This window comes from Dama dama, chromosome 20 (genome assembly GCF_033118175.1).
Source record: "Dama dama isolate Ldn47 chromosome 20, ASM3311817v1, whole genome shotgun sequence".
NCBI classification, from domain to species: Eukaryota; Metazoa; Chordata; class Mammalia; order Artiodactyla; family Cervidae; genus Dama; species Dama dama.
In genome coordinates this window covers 29479425-29502449 of record NC_083700.1, presented here as the reverse complement: position 1 = coordinate 29502449, position 23025 = coordinate 29479425, and the positions used below count along the sequence as shown (strand labels likewise).

The window sequence follows — 23025 nt, the reverse complement described above, 5'->3', positions numbered from 1 at the left end:
GCATTTCAATACTCTCTAAATCTTCCTGCGGATTGGGTTCTCTTAATGCATAGTGTTCTTCTCTGACTGGACCACTGCTGACTATTTTCCACCCTAGTGGGACACAATGAAGTCTTGCAGGCTCTGGAAAGTCAAAGGTCTCAGGATTTCAGTCCTGAGAACAGCCATGGTGAATATGCTGATACATTCATCAAGCTCTCCACACACACACACACAGACACACACAGACACACACACACACACACACAAACACACTTTCGTAAGATATATCCCTGACTTAGCAGAAATTCACCTGACAGAATTTACTTAATAAGTTAAGTGGTAAATTTATGTCAAATCTTTAAAAAAAATTATTTGCTTATTTTTGGTTGCACTGGGTCTTCCCTGCTGTGCCCAGACTTTTTTTAGTTGCTGCGGGCAGGGCCTACTCTTCATTGCAGCGTACAGATTTCTCATTGTGCTGGCTTCTCTTGTTGCGGAGCACCAGCTCTGGGTGCACAGGCTTCAGCAGTTGCAGCTCGTGGGCCCTAGAGCTCAGGCTCAGTAGTTGTGGAGCACAGGCTTTAGTTGCTCCACAGCATGTGGGACCTTCCCAGATCAGGGATTGAACCTGTGAAATCAACGCAGAATACTCACTGGAAGGAATGATGCTGAAGCTCTAACAATTTGGCCACCTGGTGCAAAGAGCCGACTCATTGGAAAAGAGCCTGATGCTGGGAAAGATTGAAGGCAGCAGGAGGAGAAGAGGACAACAAGGATGGCATCACTGACTCAATGGACATGAGTCTGAACAAATTCCGGGAGATGGTAAAGGACAGGGAAGCCTGGCGTGCTGCAGTCCATGAGGTCACAAAGTGTCAGATATGACTCAGCGACTCCAGCCCCTGTGTGTTGGCTGGTGGATTCTTATCCACTTTACCACCACGGAAGTCCTACTTCAAATCTTACGGAAACACAACCGCAGCCTAGAATGCTCAGGTACCTTTACTCAATATATTGTTACAAAGAGAATATCTTTCTTATGTATAACATTTTATAGTATGCAAAGCATTTATCAAATATTATTTATTTGATCCTTCTTAAAATCCTGTAAGGCAAGGAGTACCTTACCTTTATTTTGCAAATGAGAAATTTAGGCTCTGAGGAGAGATGTATCTTGCCCAAAGCATTCCAATTGTTAATGCAAAGCTAAGGCTCTCTGGACCAAAACCTCATGCTCCTTTCACAATAACACAAAGTCCGGGTTACACCTAAATACAGAAAGACCTCATTTTATAGTGCTTTGCTTTACAAATTGAAGTTTTGTGGCAATTCTGCATGGAGCATGTCTACTAGCACCATTTTTCCAATAGCATTTGCTCACTTTATGTCGCTGTATCATAGCTTGGTTATGATAATATTTCAAATTTTATTATTATTATTTGCTATAGTGTTTGGCAATCATTGATTTATGATGTTACCATTGTAATTGTTTTGGGGCACCATTAACCACGCTCATATAAAATATGAACTTAATAGATAAATCTTGTATGTGTTCTGATTGCTCCACTGACTGGCTGGTTCCCATCTCTCCCCCTCTCCTTGGGCCTTGCTATTCTCTGAGACACAACTAAATTGAAATTAGGCCACTGAATAACCCTAATGACTTCTAAGTGTTCAAGTAAACGGAAGAGTCCCATGTCTCTTACTTTAAATCAAAAGCTAGAAATGATTAAACATAGTGAGGAAAGCTGAAAGCTGAGATAGGTCAAAAGCCAGGCCTTGTGTGCCAAACAGTCAAGTTGTGAATGCAAAGGAAAAGTTCTTGAAGCCAATTAAAGGTGTTTCTCCAGTGAACACACGAATGGTAAGAAAGAAAAACAGCTTCATTGCTGATATGTAGAAAGTTTTAGTCTGGATGGAAGATCCAACCAGCCCAACATTTCTTTAAACCAAAGCCTAATCTGGAGTAAGGCCCTCTTTTCAATTCTACAAAGGCTGAAATTTATTAGGAAGCTGCAGAAGAAAAGTTTGAAGGTAGCAGAGATTGGTTCATGAGGGTTACGGGAAAATAGCTGTCTCCATAACATAAAAGTGCAAGGTAAAGCAGTAAATACTGATGAAGAAGCTGCAGCAAGTTATCCAGAAGATATACCTAAGTAATTAATGAAGGTGGCTACACTAAACAATAGATGTAGATGAAATAACCTCCTACCTCTAGTGTAGGTGAAATGCTATCAGTTAACATCACATGCTACAGAGAAATTGTTCCTCAAAGGAAGAGTCCGTTGATGCAGCAAACTTCATTAACGTTTTATTTAATTTCCACAGCCACTCCAGTCTTCAGCAACCACCACTCTGATCAGTCAGCAGCCGTACCAACATCGAGGCAAACCCTCCAACAACAAAAAGATTAAGACTCACTGAAGGCTCAGATGATGGTTAGCACTTTTTAGCAATTAAGTATTTTAAGCTTAAGATATGTACATTGTTTTTTAGACATAATGCTAATGCATACTTAAGATTATAGGATACTGTAAACCTAACTTATATATGCACTGGGAAGCCAGAAAGGTTGTGTGACTTGCTTTGTGTGATACTCACTTTCTTGTGGTATTCTGGAACCAAACCTGCAATATCTCTGAGGTACACTTGTCTGCAATAATTACTGTTAGGTAAATAAAGTCCTTTGGTAGACTCAGCAGAATTTATGAAATTGTAACAGTGTATATTAAAGACAGTAATATCAGTGTGGAACTTTGGATCTGGAACAGAATTGGTGGTCCTGAACTGAATAATCTTTTAACTTTGCTTTCCTAGTGAAAATTGGAATAAGCCTCTTTGTCTGCAAAAAAGAGACCATTTTGTAGCTTGGCTTTTTGGCCATCCTCTCCTTTCAATCAACAATGTTAGCACACATTACAAAGTTGTTACTGAACCAAAATATTTTTGTTCCTTTTGAACTCTTGTGTGTGTGTGTGTGTGTGTGTGCGTGTGTGTGACATTTCCACCTGGATTTCCCAATGGTACTGACAAATTGATATATCCAAACCAAACATTCTCCTTCTCAAATCTGCTTCCCCTTCAAACGACTCTTCCCTTTATTTGTTACCCTCCAATTTTCCCATTTTTTGTGTGACAGATACCCTAGTTGTCTATTCAAAAATCATTTCTATTTTTTCTTATTAACAAAAGTTAACTAATGTTGACAAATGTTATCAATGTGTTCAGCCAAAAAACTGTATTGCTAGACTTCTTTGCAGTGAGAGTGGCCATGTGACACAGTCTGACCAATAGAATAGCAGGATTGCTGGGTCAGATGCCTGGAAAAGCTATTTTAAAAAATGCCAACTCACACAGGGTAGTGGGGGAAGGGGATGGTAGGACGAACTGAGAGAGTAACATTGATGTGTGTACACCACTATGTGTAAAATAGCTAGTGGGTAGGCTGTATACAGGACAGGGAACTCACCTTGATGCTCTGTGATAACCTAGAGGGGTGGAATGGGGGCGGGTGGGTGGAAAGGAGGTTCAAGAGGGAGAGAATATATGTACACATATCGGCCGATTCACTTTGTTGTACAACAGAAAGTAACACAACATGATAAAGCAATTATTCTCCATCAAAATAAATATTTAAAAAATAAGTAAATAAAAGAGGCTAATTCAGTTGGCATATGTTTTGCCTTTTGCTCTTCTTCTTCCTGCCTATAATAAAAATATATTAGGGCAGGGTAAGTGCAAATCAACCATTGTTGTAACACAAATTACAAGCAGGACAAAAACCATATGTGAAGAATGCTTGAGCAGAAAGAAAGTAACAGGGTATCCTGAGGCCACTAAAGTAGCGCTGGACTGCCCACCTCCAGACTTCTTAACATATGAGAAAAATAAATTTGTTTTGCCCACTGATTAGTCAGGGTTTATTTCTTTTTTTAGCTACTAGCAATCAATGTAATTCTGAGTAACATGAATGACTTCAAATTCAGAGGACTGCAATAGATTCTAACTGTTTTTCCCATCTTCAACCCAGCAAAAATACTACCAGACTAAACCTTGATGAAACACAATTTTGATCATTATATTTTCAGTTCAAAAACATCTGCTAACTCTTCATTCATTGTTTCAACAAATTTCTTGGGCACTTAAGAAGACCAAGTTTAGGTGGTTAAGGTAGACAAGACTTCAGTTCCAGTTCCGTCTCTTCCTCTTACCAGTAGCGTGGCCTCAACTTTTGAACCTAACTAGACGCTGTGCTGAGCACTGGCGTTTAGTGAACAAGAAAGACAAGCCCTCTGCTTATATCCTGGCACACAGGCACAATAAGATAATACTTCAGGTAGTAATGGGTGTTGTGAAACAAAATGAGGTGATTTCTAATGAGAGAAGGTTTTCAGTCAATTCTATCAGTATAATGGAGGACACGAGTAGATCATTTCTCAGAACTATTCAGATTGGCAGTATAGATTTTTAGATACCTCCAACACTTCTCTCGGAGAAGGCAGCGGCACCCCACGCCAGTACTCTCGCCTGGAAAATCCCATGGACGGAGGAGCCTGGTAGGCTGCAGTCCATGGGGTCGCTAAGAGTCGGACACGGCTGAGCGACTTCACTTTCACACATTGGAGAAGGTAATGGCAACCCACTCCAGTGTTCTTGCCTGGAGAATCCCAGGGACGGGGGAGCCTGGTGGGTTGCCGTCTGTGGGGTCGCACAGAGTCGGACACGACTGAAGAGACTTAGCAGCAGCAGCAGCAGCAGCAACACTTCTCTACTCTTATAATCAAAGACTCTATCCATACGAATGGCAGAACTTGAAGTAGATTTCCCCACGACTACGGAGTGCTAGAGAGAAAACAAAGTTCCTTGAATCTATGGGATCCTCTTTGCTATTTCATGGTCTTATTCCACTGGGGCTTCCTCAGATATTTATTATAAACCCACCTAATTTACAGTCCAGTCCCTTGTTCAAAGAATGCACTTTTTAAAAAATTTTATTATTTGGTTGCACTAGGTCTTCGTTGCTTTGTGTGGCTTTTCTCTAGTTGTGGTGAGCGGGGGCTACTCTGTGTTGCAGTGCGAGGCTTCTCATTGTGGTGGCTTCTCTTGTTGGGGTTCGTGAGCTTTAAGCACGCAGGCTTCAGTAGTTGCAGCATGCTGGCTCAGTAGTTGTAGCTCACAGGCTCTAGACTGCTGGTTCAGTAGTTGTGGCCCAAGCGCTTAGCTGCTCTGTGTCCTGTGGAATTTTCCTGGACCAGGGTGGACCAGGGATAGAACTCGTGTCCCCTGCATTGGAGGCAGATTCTTATCCACTGCGGTACCAGAGAAGTCCCATGGATGTACTCTTTTCAAGAATTCATGACCCACCTGAGGAACTGTAATTAGTTCAGTATGGTTGGGACTGATGAGCCTCAGACTGAAGTCTGAAAAAATCTTAGCCAGGCAAATGGGGAGCTCCCACAAAGACTGCTCATTGTAGGCATTCAGGATTGAGCAGAACTGGTCCAACTCTACTCCCTCACCACGCCTGATCATTGACTGCAGGATGGGTGGGTGCTGAGCATGGCTTCAAGGTTGCACGTGAAAAGGTGTGGAAACTGGAAGCTGTTCACCAGGGCCTCTTCTGCCACCTCTGTATTTATCTGCCGTACAACGCCGCATGAGAGATCTTAGTTCCCTGAGTAGAGATGGAACCCACGCCCCCTGCAGCGGAAGCGAAGCCTTAACCATCAGGCTGCCAGGGAAGTCCCAGAAAGACATTTAATTTATGTATCAGTATAGACATTGAAAACACCCTGGACAACTTATACAAGTGTTCTGTCTGGGCAGTGGAATGATGGCGATTGTTTTTTGTCTTATTTGCATTTTCTACCGTGAACAAGTATTTTTATCATAAAAAGCAAACAAACTGAATTTAAAACAAAACAAAACATAATCTGGTCCTATCATCATGTATAGCCCTTAAAGAAAAATGTCCAGAAGTCCTTTTAAATGAGACAAATCTCTCTACTCTTTTTCTGTAATGAAACTTCTTTTTTCTTCAAGTATCGGTATATAAATGTCTCATTTAATTTTTATTTTTTTTATTTAATTTTACTTTTGTTTTAGTTTTTTAGCAAAAGAAAACTATTTTCTATGTCTTTTAGAAATTGTTAATGTGAAATATTTCAGCCAAATTATGGCTACATTGGTTGGAACTCACACGTCCCATCATTTAGAACATTATTCCAATGGAAAGCATTCAGGTACCAAGTAACAAATTTACAGACTATTTTTTAAAGCGGAGATTTCTTGTATTTTATCGAGTTAGAGACACCTGTAACTTAAGGCTTTACAGGGAGGAGGTATCAGACACTTAACAGGAACGAGCTGTGTGCACAGATTACTGCTGCCTGGCTTCCTCTGTCCAGAAATCCCTTCTATTCTACAGCTGGTTTCCCTCCCTGCTGCAAAACCTGCAGGGAGTTGCCAGCCTTTCCAACCCGCTCTTCACCTCACCGTCTTCAATGCCCTCACAGTCACTCACAGGTCAGGTGCCAAAGTGTTCTGTAGGGCTCAGGGTACCATAGTAAATGTTCAGGACAAGCTTAATCCTTTGTAACATTGCTTCAGTGGCAGCACTTCTGAGTTCCTCACAACTCCAGTTTGGAATATAGTAACCTTCTTAACTGTGGACTTTTTTGGTCACCTTTTAAAGGTGTGTAAAAGTTAACTTAAACCTAAGGGATGAGTTTTAGTTTGGAACACAATCAAATTATGAAATTTTATGGTATTTTACTGGATTCAGCCTCATTTCTCTGTCAGTCATAATTTCCCACATGTGCCTAAAAATGAAGAAGTCAAATTTGTAATACTCATCCTTTTCCATGAGACAAACTGACTTTGTTTTCTGCCTCTTGAATGGAACTAAAATTCAGCAATTTGCTTTTAACAAAGCAATCAAAACGTCAACAGTATACTATGTTCTGTTAGGAGAGAACAGGAAGCATGCCCTGGGGTCTGTGCAGTAGCAGCAATGCTTAGCATTGTTCTGAGGTTTTTTTGTTTTTTTAACATATATTAATGCATTTAATTTTCACAGTAACCTTTTGAGGAAGTATCATTACTTCCATTTTACAGTTGAAGAAATTTAGGTACAAAGACTGACTTGTCCAAGGTCTCACAGTTATTAAGTGGTAGAGGTGGGATTTAAGCTCAGGATTTCTGGCTCCTGAGTCAGGGCTCTTGACCATGGTGTTATATATGGACTTGCTCTTGCTTAGTTGTGCAATGACCATGACTGTGCCCAGAGTATTTGGTTTTGAACCTAGATATGAGGATGTGACTAGTGATCCCAGCTTGACAGATGGTTGTATGAGGAGACCAGTGAAGTCGAAGGGTGTTTAAAAGTTTACTTATGAAATGTTCAAAGTAAATCTTGAATGAAAGACTAAAACGAAAAGATGAAAATGCTTACATTGATAAAGAAATGCAAATTGGACAGTAGACAAAATATCACAGTTGACTTATTAATCTGGTAAGAGTTTGAAATTTTGATACATCCCAGAGTTGCCAAGGTCTGGGATAAAACATTCTTTCATATACTGCTGGAAGGAATCTATTCATAAAACATTATTTGGAACTTCCCTGGAAGTTCAGTGATTGGGAATCTACCTGCCAATGTAGGGGACATGGGTTTGATCTCTGGTCTGGGAAGATCTGACACGCCGAGGAGCAACTAAGCCCATGTACCACAACCATTGAGCTGGGATGCACAAAAGCCTGTGCTCCGCAACAAGAGAAGCCACTGCAATGAGAAGCCCATGCACCGCAACTGGAGAGTAGCCCCTACTCACTGAAACTAGAGAGCCTGCACTCAACAACAAAGACCCTGCACAGACAAAACTAAATAATAAAAAGAATTATTTGGAGGAAAAGTAAAATTATACGTATTAAAATAAAAAAAACGCATCAAGTACAAACAACTATTTTGTGGGAATTTGCTCTATGCATATACTGGCAAATATATGTTGAATATAATGAGATCTGATAAAAGAAAATCATCAAATAAACAGCCTATGTATTTGTCAGTAGAGAGGTTATATAAATGATAACACTACATACTTTTCAAATGAAAGATATTGCTATAAATATGCTGACATAGAAAAGGTGTGGAATGTATGCTATTAAGTGAAATGAATAAGGTACAGAACTAGATGGCTTGATTTTTGAAAAATTACAAAATTTTCACACACAGAGATGACTGTGTGCACATGAATTATGACTCTGTGCATAATAATCATCACTAAAGATGACATAACAACAGTAACAAAACTTTAAAGTGATTAACTTTGCGTAAAGGTTAACTGCAATTCTACATGTGGTTTCCAATTCTTTTCAATTTTTTAAGGCAGCTTCTATTACTATTATAAAATTAGTAAAACTACTTGAAAGATAAAGTCATTTCATACCAAATTTCAAGTAAATTAAAAATTGTCATTCTTGATATTTAAGACTATAAAAATAAAATCTCATTAATATGCAAAAAAAACCCCAAAGCCCCCAAATCCCCAAACTGATGAAAATGGAGCCTGAGTTGAAGGACAAGGGAGGAAGAGAAGACCCTGTCCACTCAGGCTTTCTCAGACATCTCCTTTATGATACTCCAAGGGCTTTAAGCAGCATGGTTCGAAAACTACAGCCAACCCTTGAACAACGTAGGACATAGGGGTGCCCACTCTGCACGAAGTTGACAACCCACCTATAACCTACAGTCAGCCCTCAGCATGCGTGGTTCCTCTGTATTCTTGACTCAACCAACCTTGGACTGTGCAGTACAGTGGTACTTACTATTGAAAAAAATCTGCATATAAGGGAAACTGCCCAGTTCAACGTGTGTTGTTCAAGAGTCATTTGCACTAGCTGAACACAAATGAGCACAGAATCTAAGGTCAAAAGACCTGGGTTAAATCTGGAATAAATCCATCTATTTTTATGTGATTTACATCAGTATAAAAAGACCATTCCTCTTTCACATGGCTTTTATGGAAGGTTTAACAAGATGCATGTAAGAACACTTTGAAACTGTGAAACAATATACAATGTCCTTTTTTGAGAGCCTTGACTTGAAAAGAAGAGACGCAGGAAGCAATGAAGCTTGAGACAGGTTCTAGTGCCTCTTGGGTAGCCTTGATTATTCTCAGAAAAATCAGGAAGGAGGTGACCTTGGGCAGTGTCATGAGGGTGGCAGCTGGATCAGCGAGGCTAGACAAGTTGTGTCTCAGGGAACAATGTCTTTCTCCTTTGAAATAATCACCAAATTGCAACTAAGAAATGTTTGTTTTTGAGCTCTCTTCTCAATACAAAGTGAATGAGCAGACTGTCTGGTTCACTGCTGTACACCCAGAGTAGCTCAGCATCCAGGCACGTAGTAGGTTCAATAAAAACCTGCTAAGTAGATTAGGAAGGAAAACTTACCAAGCCAGTGAAACAAAAACATCACGTGGCTGTCTCACAGTGGAATCTGAACTTGGTTTTCTGAGAGGAAATGTCAGAGAATAAGCTATAGAACCAGGCAGCAATAGGGACATAGGCCTTGGTAACTTCAGTTCATAGGCTGTGCTAGAGTTTCATTTTGGACTTTTAACAACGTTAAAAGTTTTCCTTCAAACAAGGATCATACAGAACTCACACATCTCGAGCTCCTATAGAAAGTGTCAGTAGTGCCAATTTTATCACATCCACAGGAGCTATTCTTAGAAGACTGCTTTTCCTAACCAGGATAGTATTTCAGCATTCTGCATCTGCAGGCTCTAGCAGGCAACTGCTCAGTTCCAACCACATCCTCCCTGGTTAGGCATGTAGCTGCCTCTATCTTTAGAAACATTTATTATCACCTTAACCCCCAATACTGCAGGCACTATCCCTTTTTTATATGATGCCTACAAACTGATGGCAATCTGTATTTATACTAGTTTTAAGAAGAGATTAAACATTAAGCTGAAAACAACATCTCCCCTCTCCCCAATATAGGTTAATAAGTAAACTATTTCCGTGCAAATGCCAAGTAAATCATGAACACAACGTCTCCAGGTAAGAATGATTAATGCACTAGGTCTACTTCCAGTTCCCGAATCTGAACCATTGATATTCCCTTTGGCACTGCAACGGGTATTTATCTGTATTTTGGATGTTCTAGGATGCTCCTGGAGTTCCAGTTTTCCTTTACTAAGGTATAGGACCACATTTCATTGCCCAGAGTACAATGGGAGCATTACAAAAGCATACCCTTCCATTTGGATACTAGACACTGACTGTCTCTGTGCTCTCAAGTCATGGGGCTGGACATAATCTGAAATGTGTCCTAAGTGGTTTTGCAAAATGATGACTAGCATGACCTCCTGGCCCCCTTACATGTATTTATGGCTATCAAATAACTCATGCAACTGTTGGCCTTTTAATGACCTTGAGAATTGCTCCTTCTAAGAATAGAAACCTTAAAAGCACAGAGATATATGGGAGGTCCCCTTATATTCCAAATAAACAAGCTTCCTTAGCTTTTTCATCATGCGTCTTTTCTATAGTTTCATTTTGCTAAGCAAACAGCAGCTCTCATCAGTAAGACAATATTCTTTCCTCTTTCTCAGTTATTTGGGGGTCAAATATTAGAACAAAACATCTGATGTGAGGCATAGGTAACTGACTCAGGAGGAAATCTGTTTTAGATATACCAAGTCAATGACTCTGTTTGGCATATACATTTTACAATCTGAAGTATTTATACTCATCCCAGTAGCTAGAAACATTATTTTGTTGCTTAAATTTGGTTTCCTTAAGATTAATTCAGTCAAATACTAATGATCCACATCTCGGCCTTTAAAAAAAAAACTGAAAAAAAATTTGATGTCTTTGGTAGAATGAACCAAGGTCCTCATAATCACAGTATTCTGGTATTGACTGAGAAAGTCTAGGTTTAAAATCATTCTTTTATATCTCCTAAATTAGGATTGGGAAATCTGTGATATCCTTATTCAACTTCCCTATTTTGCAAAATGAGGAAACTGTTGGCTAGAGTAGCAAAATTATAGTTGGAACCCATGTTCTCTGGCTCTCTAAACTATACCAAGATTCAAGCCTGAAACCTCAGAACCTGCAATTCAATTTCTTGGCATTTATCCTAAGGAAAAACTGGAAGATGTGCCCAACGGTATGTGTGCAGTGATGCTTATCTCAGCACTATTTACAATAGCCTCCCCAACACCCTGCCCTCAAAAAACCAGAAATGACTGAACAATCCATCAGCAGACAACTAGGTGAATCAATTATAGTTCATTCACATAGTGGAATCTTACACAACCATCAAAAATGGTTCACATCTTATGGGAAAGGAATCCAAAGGGTGGGGATCTATGTATATGTACAGCTGATTCATTTTGCTACCCAGCAGAAACTAACACACTGTAAAGCAACTATATTCCAATAAAAATTAATTTTTTAAAAAAACTACCAAGATTGGTAGACTGTGCAGTAGCACAAAAATAGATCAAAAGATCCAATGGTAGTTTCTAGCATTTCATGTTAATGTGTGAGAATCTGACATATAGCTATGAATCATACTTGACATACTAAAGCAGGCTCTGACTTATACTGACAAAATGAGGAATTCAGACCTTCCAATATAGCCCAAACATCACATTCAAAAGTCTGAATTTAATATTAACTTTCGATAAAGGCACATCAGTGGAAAAAACAATTATGACTAAGCAAAGAACTTCCAGTTTTTATTTTTTAAACATTTAACAAGAAAACACTTGACCAAATTAAAAAAAATTAGGATGGATTAATTTACAATAAAATAGTCAACTTAAAATACCAGCCCTTTCATTTAGGGCCAAGGAGGCCAATAGTTTCTGTTCAAACAGCAGAACTGCACAATAGACATTTTTACCTTTATTTGATGGCACAGAAATATAAAAGTCATACAACTTTCATTGAGCTCCTCCCTTCCCCCCAGAGAATTCATACAATTGCTTCTTAGGTCAGTACTCAGGCCTTTAAAAATTATCAGTTATATTTTGAAATATATCTACAATTACTCTGATAATGAGAACACTTTTAAAAACAATTCTTTTAAGAAACACCTTAAAATAATGTTGTGGCACATTTGGTTTCTTAAAGAAACAGCAAAAATGAAAAATAATGTTTAAGAATTATAGTCCCTTGTTTATAGAAACCACCCAAATAAAATAGTTTCTCTAATTAATTATCCTTGCTTCTTATAATTTATTAGCAGAGATGAATTACAAGAAGCAGAATGCACCCTTTTTTTGGTTCTTGGTTGTAGCTGCCAGCTTAAGAGTTCATGACTGTAAATGTAAAGCAAAATGTAACTATGCTCACCAATTCTGGAATGGAAAAAAAACCAAAGTATCTCTTTAAAGTGTTTCTCTATCCTTGCTTTCAAGTCAAGACAAAAAATTCACAGCAGTTTAAAGGATGATGAAAGACTAAACATGGGGCCCACTACAATACATACCTAGGTTCATTTTACCTATTACACTCCTGAAGTGAAAACTATAACAAGTATGATATTACCAAGTAGCATTCTGTAGTAAGCTGTTGAAACAAGTACAGCACTCAATGGATTCATTTACAGACAGGCATGGTAGCTTTCGGACAGAACACCTTATTTTCACAATCTTAAATGTGCAACCTTTAAAAACAAACAAACATAAAGTAATATGTAATTTATGACAGCTGGCCAGGCACTTAACTTGGGGAAAGAGACTTTCAGATTTTGAGGTAAACTATAATTGTTTTCAGCAATCACAAACATATTCTAAAAACTATAACACACTAACTGAAGTTATTCAGCATTTAAAAGTTTGTCACTCTATCGTGCCAAAATTCACACCAAAGTGTAACTTTTTAAGAAGCTATTAAAAGAATATTTTCAAGTCTGAATTTTGGCCCCATTTAGATACTTCTGTGCTTAGAACATACTTGAGAAAACTAAAAGATACAAACATACAACGGTAATGGGTGCAAGAGCCTAAGATGAGCTACTCCCCGCCACCTCCCTGCATCCCCGAATCTGACATCACGAACAGTCACATTGTCAGTCACACAGACAAGCGGAAGAGGAGGAAGACAATACAACTGAGGTGAGAAGCCTCAATCTATCCTCAAGGAAATGACAGCGCAATGCTCCAAGAGGAGCAGAAGCAAAGTGGCAGAGAGTTTCTGTGTATGGATGTGGACTACGAAAGCTTTCAGAATTAACACTAAGGAGCACAGGTCTCTGGATTTTTCATTCTCTGGGTAGAGTATGATTTTTTTTTCTCTTCCGAATTTATTTCAAGACAATGTGGAATTTGCTTAATAAATGACAACTCATATTAGAAGAGGACCTCAGTAAATATTTACACGTTAGAAGACGAGAACAGAAAGTGGCCATTTTGGAACAATTCTTTTATCAAAAGTTATCCAAGTCTATTTTCATTAGAATTATCAGGATATTATCTGCAAATAGAAAAGTCAAGTCTCCAAATTCTCATAATTATTATTTTCTATCCCTTCTCAAAACAGCAATTTCAATCCAAAGGCTACTTCTTATTCAGCACAAACTTACCAGCTTGTTACCTGGTATGCCCAGACTAATTACTCAACGTTGTTTTAAACCCTTAAAAGAACGTAAGAATAAAGAATATTTTTAAAATGTTGATCTGAGGCATCCTCACTCTCAAAAACTTGAGAAAAAAGATCAGCTTAACTTGGTTTCCATGTGGCTAAAAACAGAGTCCAGATAAAGACTTCTAAGCTGACCCTTCTCAGGAAATCAAGTTTTTCCAGTCCTGGTTAAGAATTTGTATTAACTGACTTCTCCTTTCCTTGCAGGACTAACCACACACATCTGGCAAAACTATTAGCTGGAGTTAACAGTGAGCAAATGTGAAAGAATTTCTTTCTCTGTGATGCTAACTGGCTCACTGAAGTTTTGACACTGTGACCCTGGTCTATTAGCACCATGCTTTACTCGGCTGAAATAATTAATCAAGCCACTGCCATGAGGTGATGAACAGTGGGGTGAGAAGGGGACCAAGGACGATTATATACATCAATAATTATTAATACCATGATATACAGTGAAAATGTGTCTATTAACATATTTGAGGCTTGAAAATCATTGATCACAGCTATTAAATAAAACTGCATCAAACTTTTACAATTTTTGAACACCTGCAAATGTAGACTTCCTGATATGATCCAAATTAAAATATGAATGGAAGTTCATTGAACATTAGACTATCTGTAAGCTAAAAGGAAACAAATTACATGTTTTGCAGGTAGTAAACTACCAAAAAAAGTGGAGGTTAGGTAAAAATTAAGTGAAATTATTCCTAATCATTTATAGTCTCTCGGAGAGAGCCCCAAAATAGGTCTCCAGAAAATCAACTTTATAGATGTAAGAAATGGCATCTGCTATCATATTGGTGTTATCTTTCCCTCAAAGCTAGATGGGTCATAGACATATCTCAGACATTCATTCTCATGTATAACAGTTTCTGAGACATCTATTCCACTGAAGTATTGTAGAGGAAGTCTACAAGTCACTTCCAGGAAAAAGGCACTTCATCGTGAAAGTTGCATTTAATTACAATAAAGTCGAGAAGATGAGGGTAGACTCAAAAGGTCAGTATTCATTTTTGTATTTCTAAATACAGAGTAGATGCCAGTTTATAGAATATAGCTGATAACATTACAAACAAACCAAACAGCAACATTAACTATATTCTCAGCAAAACAGTAATTTATGACATTTCTCCAAAAACCAACATAGTTCCAAGTTCAACAATAAAAAGGAAAAAAAAAAGTCACCAGCAGTTGCTACTTTAGAGCTCAAGACATTGTTTTCTACAGAATTTCATGTTTCTACAGTTTGGTTCTCTGTTTCAGAGTATTAATTGCTTTTCAGATGAAAAACCTGGGTGGCAGAGGTGTGTTTGTGTGTGCTGAGGGAGAGCCCAGGGTGGAAAAATACTGGGAGTAACAAGAGGTTCATTTCTCTGGTCAGACAACCAAGTGAGGAGGTAGTTATTCTGAGAACTTCTCAAATAGAGAATATTATATTGATCTACTGAGAGCTGGGGAAATCGCAGGAGCTTCTTTTTGAGACTGAAGATAGCAACAGGAATACTTCTCCTCCAGGGAAGTCAGGACCAGGGTGTCAGTGCAGCTGAAATAAAGATGGAATCTGTATAAATGGCACATAGAAACTATTGGAAAAACAAGGTTACGAAACCAACATATATGATGTAACATTCGTTTCCAAACTTGTCCTACCTTGACAGTGGCTCTTTTCTGATGTGATAACTTTAAAAGTATCTATGAGAAAAGAATATGCACCATGTCATCATCAAGTAGTGATCCTTCACATTTCTGGTAATATATTTCATAAACAAAGTCTTCTAATTTCTAATACTATTGAAAATGTAACACTCTCTGTAAAATAATTACATGTTTTAAAAACAGTTTAGGCTGCAGTACTCTCAGAAAGGGTGCCAAAAGTAAAGCAGTTAATTTTAGACTTTTAAGTGAGGTGAAACTCTTCAGTTAAATAGCAACACAGAAAAGATTACAGCAATACACCTCCAAATTGCCTAAATAATACTTATACCTACATCAAGAGACTACATGCTCACCTTGTTACATTACCACACACGGCAACCCCATACAACCTTGAGTGCCATCATCACTGCTGTTCAGTTTTTTCATTCGGTACTGACGTATTTCTCTTACCAGTGTGTAAAAGGCATCTTCAACACCCTATAAAAGAGAAAATGATAAAGACAGCTTACAAAACCCAAGTTGTAAGCTCTAAATTGTAGTTCCTTATGTGGATTTTAAAATTGCAATTATTCAATTCCTAGCTGAAAAATAGGCTGAGTGTTCCTACTGTATCACATTAGCAGGCTGATATACAAACAGCACTTTTTGCAAAAATAACATTCAAGCAAAAGAAAATGGGTAACAGGAGACATATAGAACCATCAGATCTAAAGATTTCATTCGGGAGGGCTTATACCTTAAACAGTAGCTGGTGTTGATGGAGAGAGGACTAATGTTTTAAGTATCTTTAAACAAGGGTCTTCATTGAGAAATACTTGTGCATGTTAAAGCAGGTGTAAAAGAGAAACCAGATCAGAATATTAATAAAATTATTTTGGGTTTATACTGCAGATTAAAAAAACTAGAACTCTATTAAAAAATCCAAACCAGGGACTTTCCTGGTGGTCCAGTGGTTAAGACTCCATGGTCCCAATGCAGGTGGCTAGGGTTTGAGTCCTCATCAGGGAACTAGGTCCCATATGCAGCAACTAAGACTCGATGCAGTCAAATTCATAAAAAAAAAAAAAAAAAAAACAACCCAAACAACAAAGAATGCAGATCACATCTCTGGCAAAGAGTCCATCAATCAAACTTTTTCTGCCTTAAACAAACCCTTGCCAGATGCTGAAAGCTGTACTATACCTGTCTGGTCTTGGCTGAGGTTTCAATGAATGGAATCCCATAACTTTTGGCCAGTTCATGGGCTTGTTTTGTGTCAACTGTCCTTGTTGGCAAATCACACTTGTTTCCTACTAGCACCATAGGTACATCATCCGAGTCCTTTACGCGCTTAATCTGTTCCCTAAAAAAAGGGAATGTGTTATGGTAACATAAGAATAAACTTTTAGGAAGGAATAAACAGTCTAAAGTAAAAAATAAAATCTAACAAACTTCAGCTAGCCCTATTGGCTTCTAGTATTGCGTTTCCTTGTTTCTTTTTTTTTAACTACTTGCATACTAAGAAGACTGGTTTAGACTGGATGCAATAGCTACAGGGAAGCCAAGTACAAGTTCACTTTCTATCTTGGCACATGCCCCTTTTAGGTTTCTTGATTTTCTGAAGAGCTGGGCTCTGGATTTAACTGGCAACTCAAAATCACACTCTAGATTAAGGTCTGAAGTATAAAAAGTAAAGCTTATTGCCTCCAAATAACTTTTTGAAGATCCCTGGAGTATGACAGTATTTAATGAAAAGACAGTCTATCCACTTCTATGGATGGGTGGTGTTCATTTTCTTCAAACAAAATTACAGCTGGAAGTCCAAGATATAAATTAGGACACACTATAACTGCTCTTATTAAAGAAGATTAAAAGACCTGGAACTCCCAACTGATAGTGCTCTCTTCAATGACAAGACATACGACACAGCAGTGTGGTTAACTATTGCTCCAGATTCTCTGGACCAACCCTGTCCAACGGGTATTCTCATGATGATGGAAACATTCTCCAGCCGCCCTGTCCAACTATGTCTACTAGTCACATGAAGCTACTGAACACCTGAAGTCAGTTGCTAATGTGGGACCAAGGAACTGACTTTTGAATTGTTAATTCTACTGAATCTGAGTAACCACAAATGGCTTGTGTCTACCATACTACACAGCACTGCTCTAGACTCTCCCTTTGAATTACACACACAGTCATGAACCTGAAATGCATTTCACTGGCTATCTACAGAACTGAGCTTTGTTTGGTGTGATGGCAGTACCCTATGTGAAGGGATAATACAAGAGAGCTGAAGAGGAAAATGATTTGTAGAAATTTAGCAAATATTTATTAGGTGCTTGCCAAGTGCTGAGCATTTTATTCAGTGCTCTATTAATTCCAGAGAGAAAATGGGAAGTAGAACAGGTTGAGGGGAAGAAAACCAGTTTTGGACTAGTTTCTGAGAGTCGACATCTTCATATGGTTGGAGTGTACACCAGGACTCAAGGTTACAGGCACAACACTTGCGTAGCGTTTCCTCTGTGGCAAACAGTGTTCTGAGGGATTCCCATATTTATTAACTCATTTAATTTTCACAGCAACTCTCAGTAAGTACCACTGTCTTCATATTGTTAGATAAGGAGGCTCAGAGATTTAGTAGTTTGCCCCAAACTTCCATGACTAAGAGATGATGGAGCCAAGCTGCAACCCAGGCAGAGTTTATATTCCTAACCACTGTATTATTCTGCTTAAAAAACATAGGTCTAAGAAAAAGAAGCCCTGGGTTTTTGGTTTTGGGTCTCCTATTAATAACAATCATGACTATGAAAACCTAACAAACCTCCTTCTGAACTTTGCTTCTGTAAATTAAGAATGTCTTACTAGAATTTTTATGGTCCAATTGAGCTTTGGAAGTTAAAGGTTCTGTGGAGAAAGGCCATCTTTACGTTCCTTTGTCCTGCTTTCATGTTTATCTACGCTCTCCCCATTTGTTTCTTCCTGTTATCGTCTGTTACTGAAGAATGTTTTTCACGGGTGTCTTCTGCTCTTGAGATTCCTTTGTGATCTCTCGTAACAACACCTCTAGTTCTAAATCACTACCATTAGCAAGCCTCATGTATGTATTACCACACATTCTAGCCACAGTAGATTATGTAAAATAAATCCCAGTATTAACTTTCAGTAATAACCCCAGATTCCCAATACTACAACCTAAAAGAAATTCTTTTCATAATTAAAAATCTGTATCTTCCCTAGTGTGGTATCCTTATCCCTACCCCAAAACTTCAGAACAGACTTAAAGATCATCCTTTCAGAAGAAACAATGCTCCTAGTACCTGTAGAGGTTAATGTCTGCAAATGATTTGCTATTATTGATGGCAAACACACAAAGGAAGCCTTCGCCTGTCCTCATGTACTGGTCTCTCATGGCACTGTACTCCTCTTGTCCAGCTGTATCCAGTATGTCCAACAGACAGGTCTCACCATCTATAACCACCTGTTTTCGGTAGGAATCCTGGGATGTGGAGGGTAGGAGGGTAGGGAGAGAGGGAGATTCCATTTTTATTAAAAATCATAGGGAATGCAATGCTACGGCCAAGGTTAAATAAACTCTAACCAAGTCCAACTCTGTCTCTTTGGTTTGTCCCTCAAACTGCTAATATATATATAATCACATAGAAAGTATTTAATGTCACCCTAGGAAAAAGTCCCAAATGCTATACGGCTGCAGAAAAGAAAATGTGGTCACTCTGTTACCGGAAAAGATGAAGAAAACATGGTAATTCAAAGGATAGTTCTATTGCAGATAAGACTAGAGATTAGGGTCACAGTGTATTTCACTGAGGTATGAACTGCACTTCTCTCATTTGTCCATTGTCTATTTACTATTCTAAACATATCTCCACCAATTATAACTTGGCCTAGGATACAGTGTCTTTTTTGTGTTCATGATTATATACACAAGTATCATTTATTTCAGAAAAGGTTATAATACCAAACTATTTTTCTCATCATGACAGACTGTCATCATGAATATTTGGGAATATTCATCCCCATGAATTCCTAAAAGTTCCAAACAAGGTTAAGTTACATTAATTCCTGGGAAGAGAGAGATGCACAGATCATATTTAAAAAAAAAAATTCAATTTGGCTCTAACACAAAATTTTTACTTTTTAAAAAAAAAAAATTTATGTTCTGGGAGCCCAAAGAAAATAACCTCATCACACACTAAAGATCTGGCTTCAGAAACAGTGTGTAACACAGCTTGCCAGCCTATTCAACAGCTTCTCAGTAACTTACTGCATTTCACGACTGTAATATACTTTCAAATTAACAGAGAATTCACATTGCCAAAATTTCACTGAAGCATGAAATATGGTCAAGTGTATGAGTGTTCTGGGGAAATAGGCAAAATTAAAATTATAAAGATAGGTTTTAGTCAAACTAAAATATAATAATAGAAGTCAGAGAAGTGGCTATTTCCTGGCAGGACAAGGGGGTTTACTGACTTGAAAGGGGCATAAGAGAACTCTCCTGAGCATTGGAAACAGTCTATAGCTTTATCTATGTGGTGCTTACATGGTGTACACAAATTTAAAGCCACTGAGCTGTAGATATGACTTACTTTATGTAAACTACCTTTAAACAAATAAAACTCTGAAAAACATCAAAACATTATAATCATTAATACTAAAGCTGGTAAGCCCAAAATAAAATTTTGCCAAGGACTAATTTTTAAGAATGGCTATATTGGAGATACCTTGCATTAAACACTTAGTGGTTGGGTAGTACAAAGACCAGGGTGTGGACTAAAATAATCTCTAGAGTTTGACATTTCTAAATAGAATAAGATTACAAACTATTTATGTAAAGGGTTTTAGATGCCACTTACTGAAATCAATCTGTAACATGAACGCCTACAAAAACAACAGAATCCTTAAATAAGTAATAATTACACTACATCAGTATCCATAAAAATTTAACATACTTGATTTTTCACACTGCTGGTGTGTCAGGCAAGACAAATTTATGGTACTTTACTAGATGAAGAGAGTGACTGCTCACTGTCACATAACTAATAAACTGAAAACAGGACGGTACTCAACGCACAGTGACTCAAAATCTCATGCTCTTTCTACCTCAACCCACAGTCTCAGTTGCTTCAACTAGCTAAGAAACACCTAGATCTCTGAATCCTTTTTCTCCATCCTGCTATTATTCAGGTATTTATGCTATGACCTGTGTTCTTTTTAACAGAGCTGTCATATGTGAAGAAACTAAACGAGTTCAACAATGAGTCTGCAACAGTTTACAAAACGGTTAAAAATTGTAAACTTCTTATAAAATCTTCAGCAGCTAATAAAAATGAACTCTTTCCCACAAACATGTAAAAAAGCTTAATTCATTGTATTACTAAACACAGAGCCGCAAATAACTTTTTCCTCTTCTGATTATTCCTTTAGCTAAAGAACAGCTGAAGGGTACGGGGAAGGGAATGGGTAAGACTAAAATGCAAAGAGAGAGGTACGGTCAGCGGACCACCACTGGGCCTCACCTCTATGGTGGGATCATATTCATCTACAAAGTGGTTCTGGATTAGCTGGATTGTCAGTGCACTTTTCCCGACACCACCTGCTCCAACCACCACCAGTTTGTACTCAGTCATTTCACACCAGCAAGAACCTATGGGAAAGCAGCAATTAGGGTTAACTGGCGAACCACAGAACTTCAAAGCTTTCTGTAATCAATAGTAATTAAAACCAGAATCTGAAATGGATTGGTTCCGTACACGTTCATCTCCACTTGGTTCTCAAAGTGATTCAGGAGTGCAAAAACACTTGCAGTTTACTGTGGATCTCAGAATTCTGGATTAATCTTCCAGCTACCCTCACCCTCGGTTTCAAGACTTTGGGCCCCGCCCTCAGCCTAAGGGAAAGGAAACCCCCCTTCCTACTCCTCCTGTAAATCTTTTCAGGTTTGGGGGTCGGCCGCCAGGCTGTCTCTCTTTCTTAGTCCCCACCCCCCCTTTCTCCAGAGAACTCCGTAGGGCTCAAATCGAAGGACACCCCCGCCCAGGGCCTTTGTCTTCAGTTCGTAGATTCCGCTCGATTTCTGGCAACAAGGAATTATCACTATGCTCGAAAGCTGAACGCTATACACGCCAGAGCCTTACCTTTAGCTCCACTGCCTCCACTTCGGATAGATTACGACCACAACCGGGAAAATTGTTGGGAGACCCCGGAACCGCCATGAACAGCCCCCACTAGGGAGCGGCACTTCCGGCCCCGCCCGATACGTAATCAGTCTGCGCCCAAGTTCCCGCCCCAGCCACGTGGGCCTCTGACCCAGGAGTCACGCGGCAGGCCGCACCCAGACCCGCCCCTCCCATACAGGACGTTTTAATAATGAAAGCGCTAGGTGCTAGTGTCTCAAAAATCAGTAAAACTTTATTCGCTTCCATTCTTTCGCCATTAACAGAAAACTGGAGAAAGCAAAATGTTATGTGTTTACAAAGATAAATGGCCTCTTTACCCAGAGATCAAAACCTCAAACGACAACGGGGAAGATAAAAGCACCCTCCCCCACATCCCCTGAGCTGACCCATGTCATCTTAGACAAAGCCTTCAGTCCACTGGCCAGGGACCTTGTATATGGCCAATTCAAGATGAGGGCCAAGAAATCAGACCAATCCGTTCCCGTGATAAAAAGTCGAACAGAAGCTACACCAAGGGTCAAGTGCCTGTATTTTTACAGGACACAGGAACCAGGCGGCTACTTATAAAAAAAACAAGATTCATTTCAGGCACAACTTTTTTATTATTTTTTCTTTTGTTTTGAAATCAGTAAAAGAAACTGGGTCCTATAAGCTGCAGTGATCTAAGCAGCAGCAAGTCTGTGCATTCGTCTTTTTGTTTTTGTTTAAATACGTTTAAATTATCACACTGCTGGCACACCTCATTTGCATGAAATTCTGCACCATACATACTAATTGTAGTAAAGTTACCCCCCCATGCCAGGAAAAAAAAAAAAAAAAACTACTCTGGAAGATAATTTTCACTGAAATCTAACCAAACTTCGTTAAGTGGACTGTGACAAGATTATAAATGATATGAAAAATAACATTTTAACATTTGGCCATCAACTTAAGGAAATGGTTTGCCTATACAAATTTTGGTAATTTTTAATATATTCTACCCTCATATGGTCCTCAGAATTAAAGCATAATAAACAGAAAAGGAAAAAGAATGCAACTGAGTGCTAAGGCAGAAATTTTGCCAGAAGTAATGAAGGTAGAGTATATACTAAATATCAAGTGCAGAATTTCATAGGGCCAACAAGTTAACAGTCTATATTTTTCTCTTACACAGGCGAAGTGGATTTTGCAATTACCAGTTGCGTTAAATGCACCAAATAAAGCTCCTAAAATTGATACTATAAGGTGCCACCTTAAGTTTTCCAGGCTGCAACTGTGCATAATTTTAAAATGGTTTTCTTAAATTTATTTATTTTTTTAAACATAACACGAGGAAGGTGTTAAAACTGGTGTAATAGCTCAATAGAATAAGTATTCCAGATTTTGGGAGGGATGAAGAGGGAGATATTCAGAACCCTTCACCAGAATCCCCCCAACTTGATCATAGTGGATTAATGATGTGCTTTGTGGATGTGGTTAGTCAATGACACCAGCTTGACGGATCTTTCTTTCTGCACCAAATCCCTGTGAAGAAATAAAATCGCAGTTAATGACCCAGGTG

At 38.6% G+C, this 23025-nt stretch overlaps 2 protein-coding genes across 5 annotated transcripts in view; both read right to left on the bottom strand.

The window, feature by feature from the left end:
- Positions 1-11710: 11710 nt before the first annotated feature.
- NRAS (NRAS proto-oncogene, GTPase) lies at positions 11711-21573 on the bottom strand. The gene is made up of 7 exons (XM_061121083.1): positions 21444-21573; positions 20826-20953; positions 18606-18784; positions 16489-16648; positions 15660-15783; positions 15301-15342; positions 11711-15193 (listed from the first exon to the last, which is right to left on the bottom strand). The coding sequence occupies exons 2-5, from the start codon at positions 20934-20936 to the stop codon at positions 15664-15666; spliced, it is 570 nt and encodes a 189-aa protein (XP_060977066.1). The 5' UTR covers positions 20937-20953; positions 21444-21573; the 3' UTR covers positions 11711-15193; positions 15301-15342; positions 15660-15663.
- A 119-nt stretch (positions 21574-21692) lies between these two features.
- CSDE1 (cold shock domain containing E1) overlaps positions 21693-23025 on the bottom strand; it is a 35529-nt gene continuing 34196 nt past the window's right edge. For all 4 annotated transcript variants that reach the window (XM_061121079.1, XM_061121080.1, XM_061121081.1 and 1 more), the window contains one exon: positions 21693-22988. In XM_061121079.1, the coding sequence (XP_060977062.1) occupies positions 22941-22988 (48 nt within the window). In that variant the 3' untranslated portion in view covers positions 21693-22940. The remainder of the gene's footprint in view (positions 22989-23025) is intronic.

Bases quoted from the DNA above. Each gene is read 5' to 3' on its own strand.
- NRAS (XM_061121083.1), bottom strand. From the start codon at position 20,936: ATGACTGAGTACAAACTGGTGGTGGTTGGAGCAGGTGGTGTCGGGAAA. The intron at 16,649-18,605 runs GTACTAGGAGCA...CCCTTTTTTTAG, and splicing joins GCAGACATTAACCTCTACAG to GGAACAGATTAAGCGCGTAA. The intron at 15,784-16,488 runs GTATAGTACAGC...TCTCTTTTATAG, and splicing joins CCTCAGCCAAGACCAGACAG to GGTGTTGAAGATGCCTTTTA.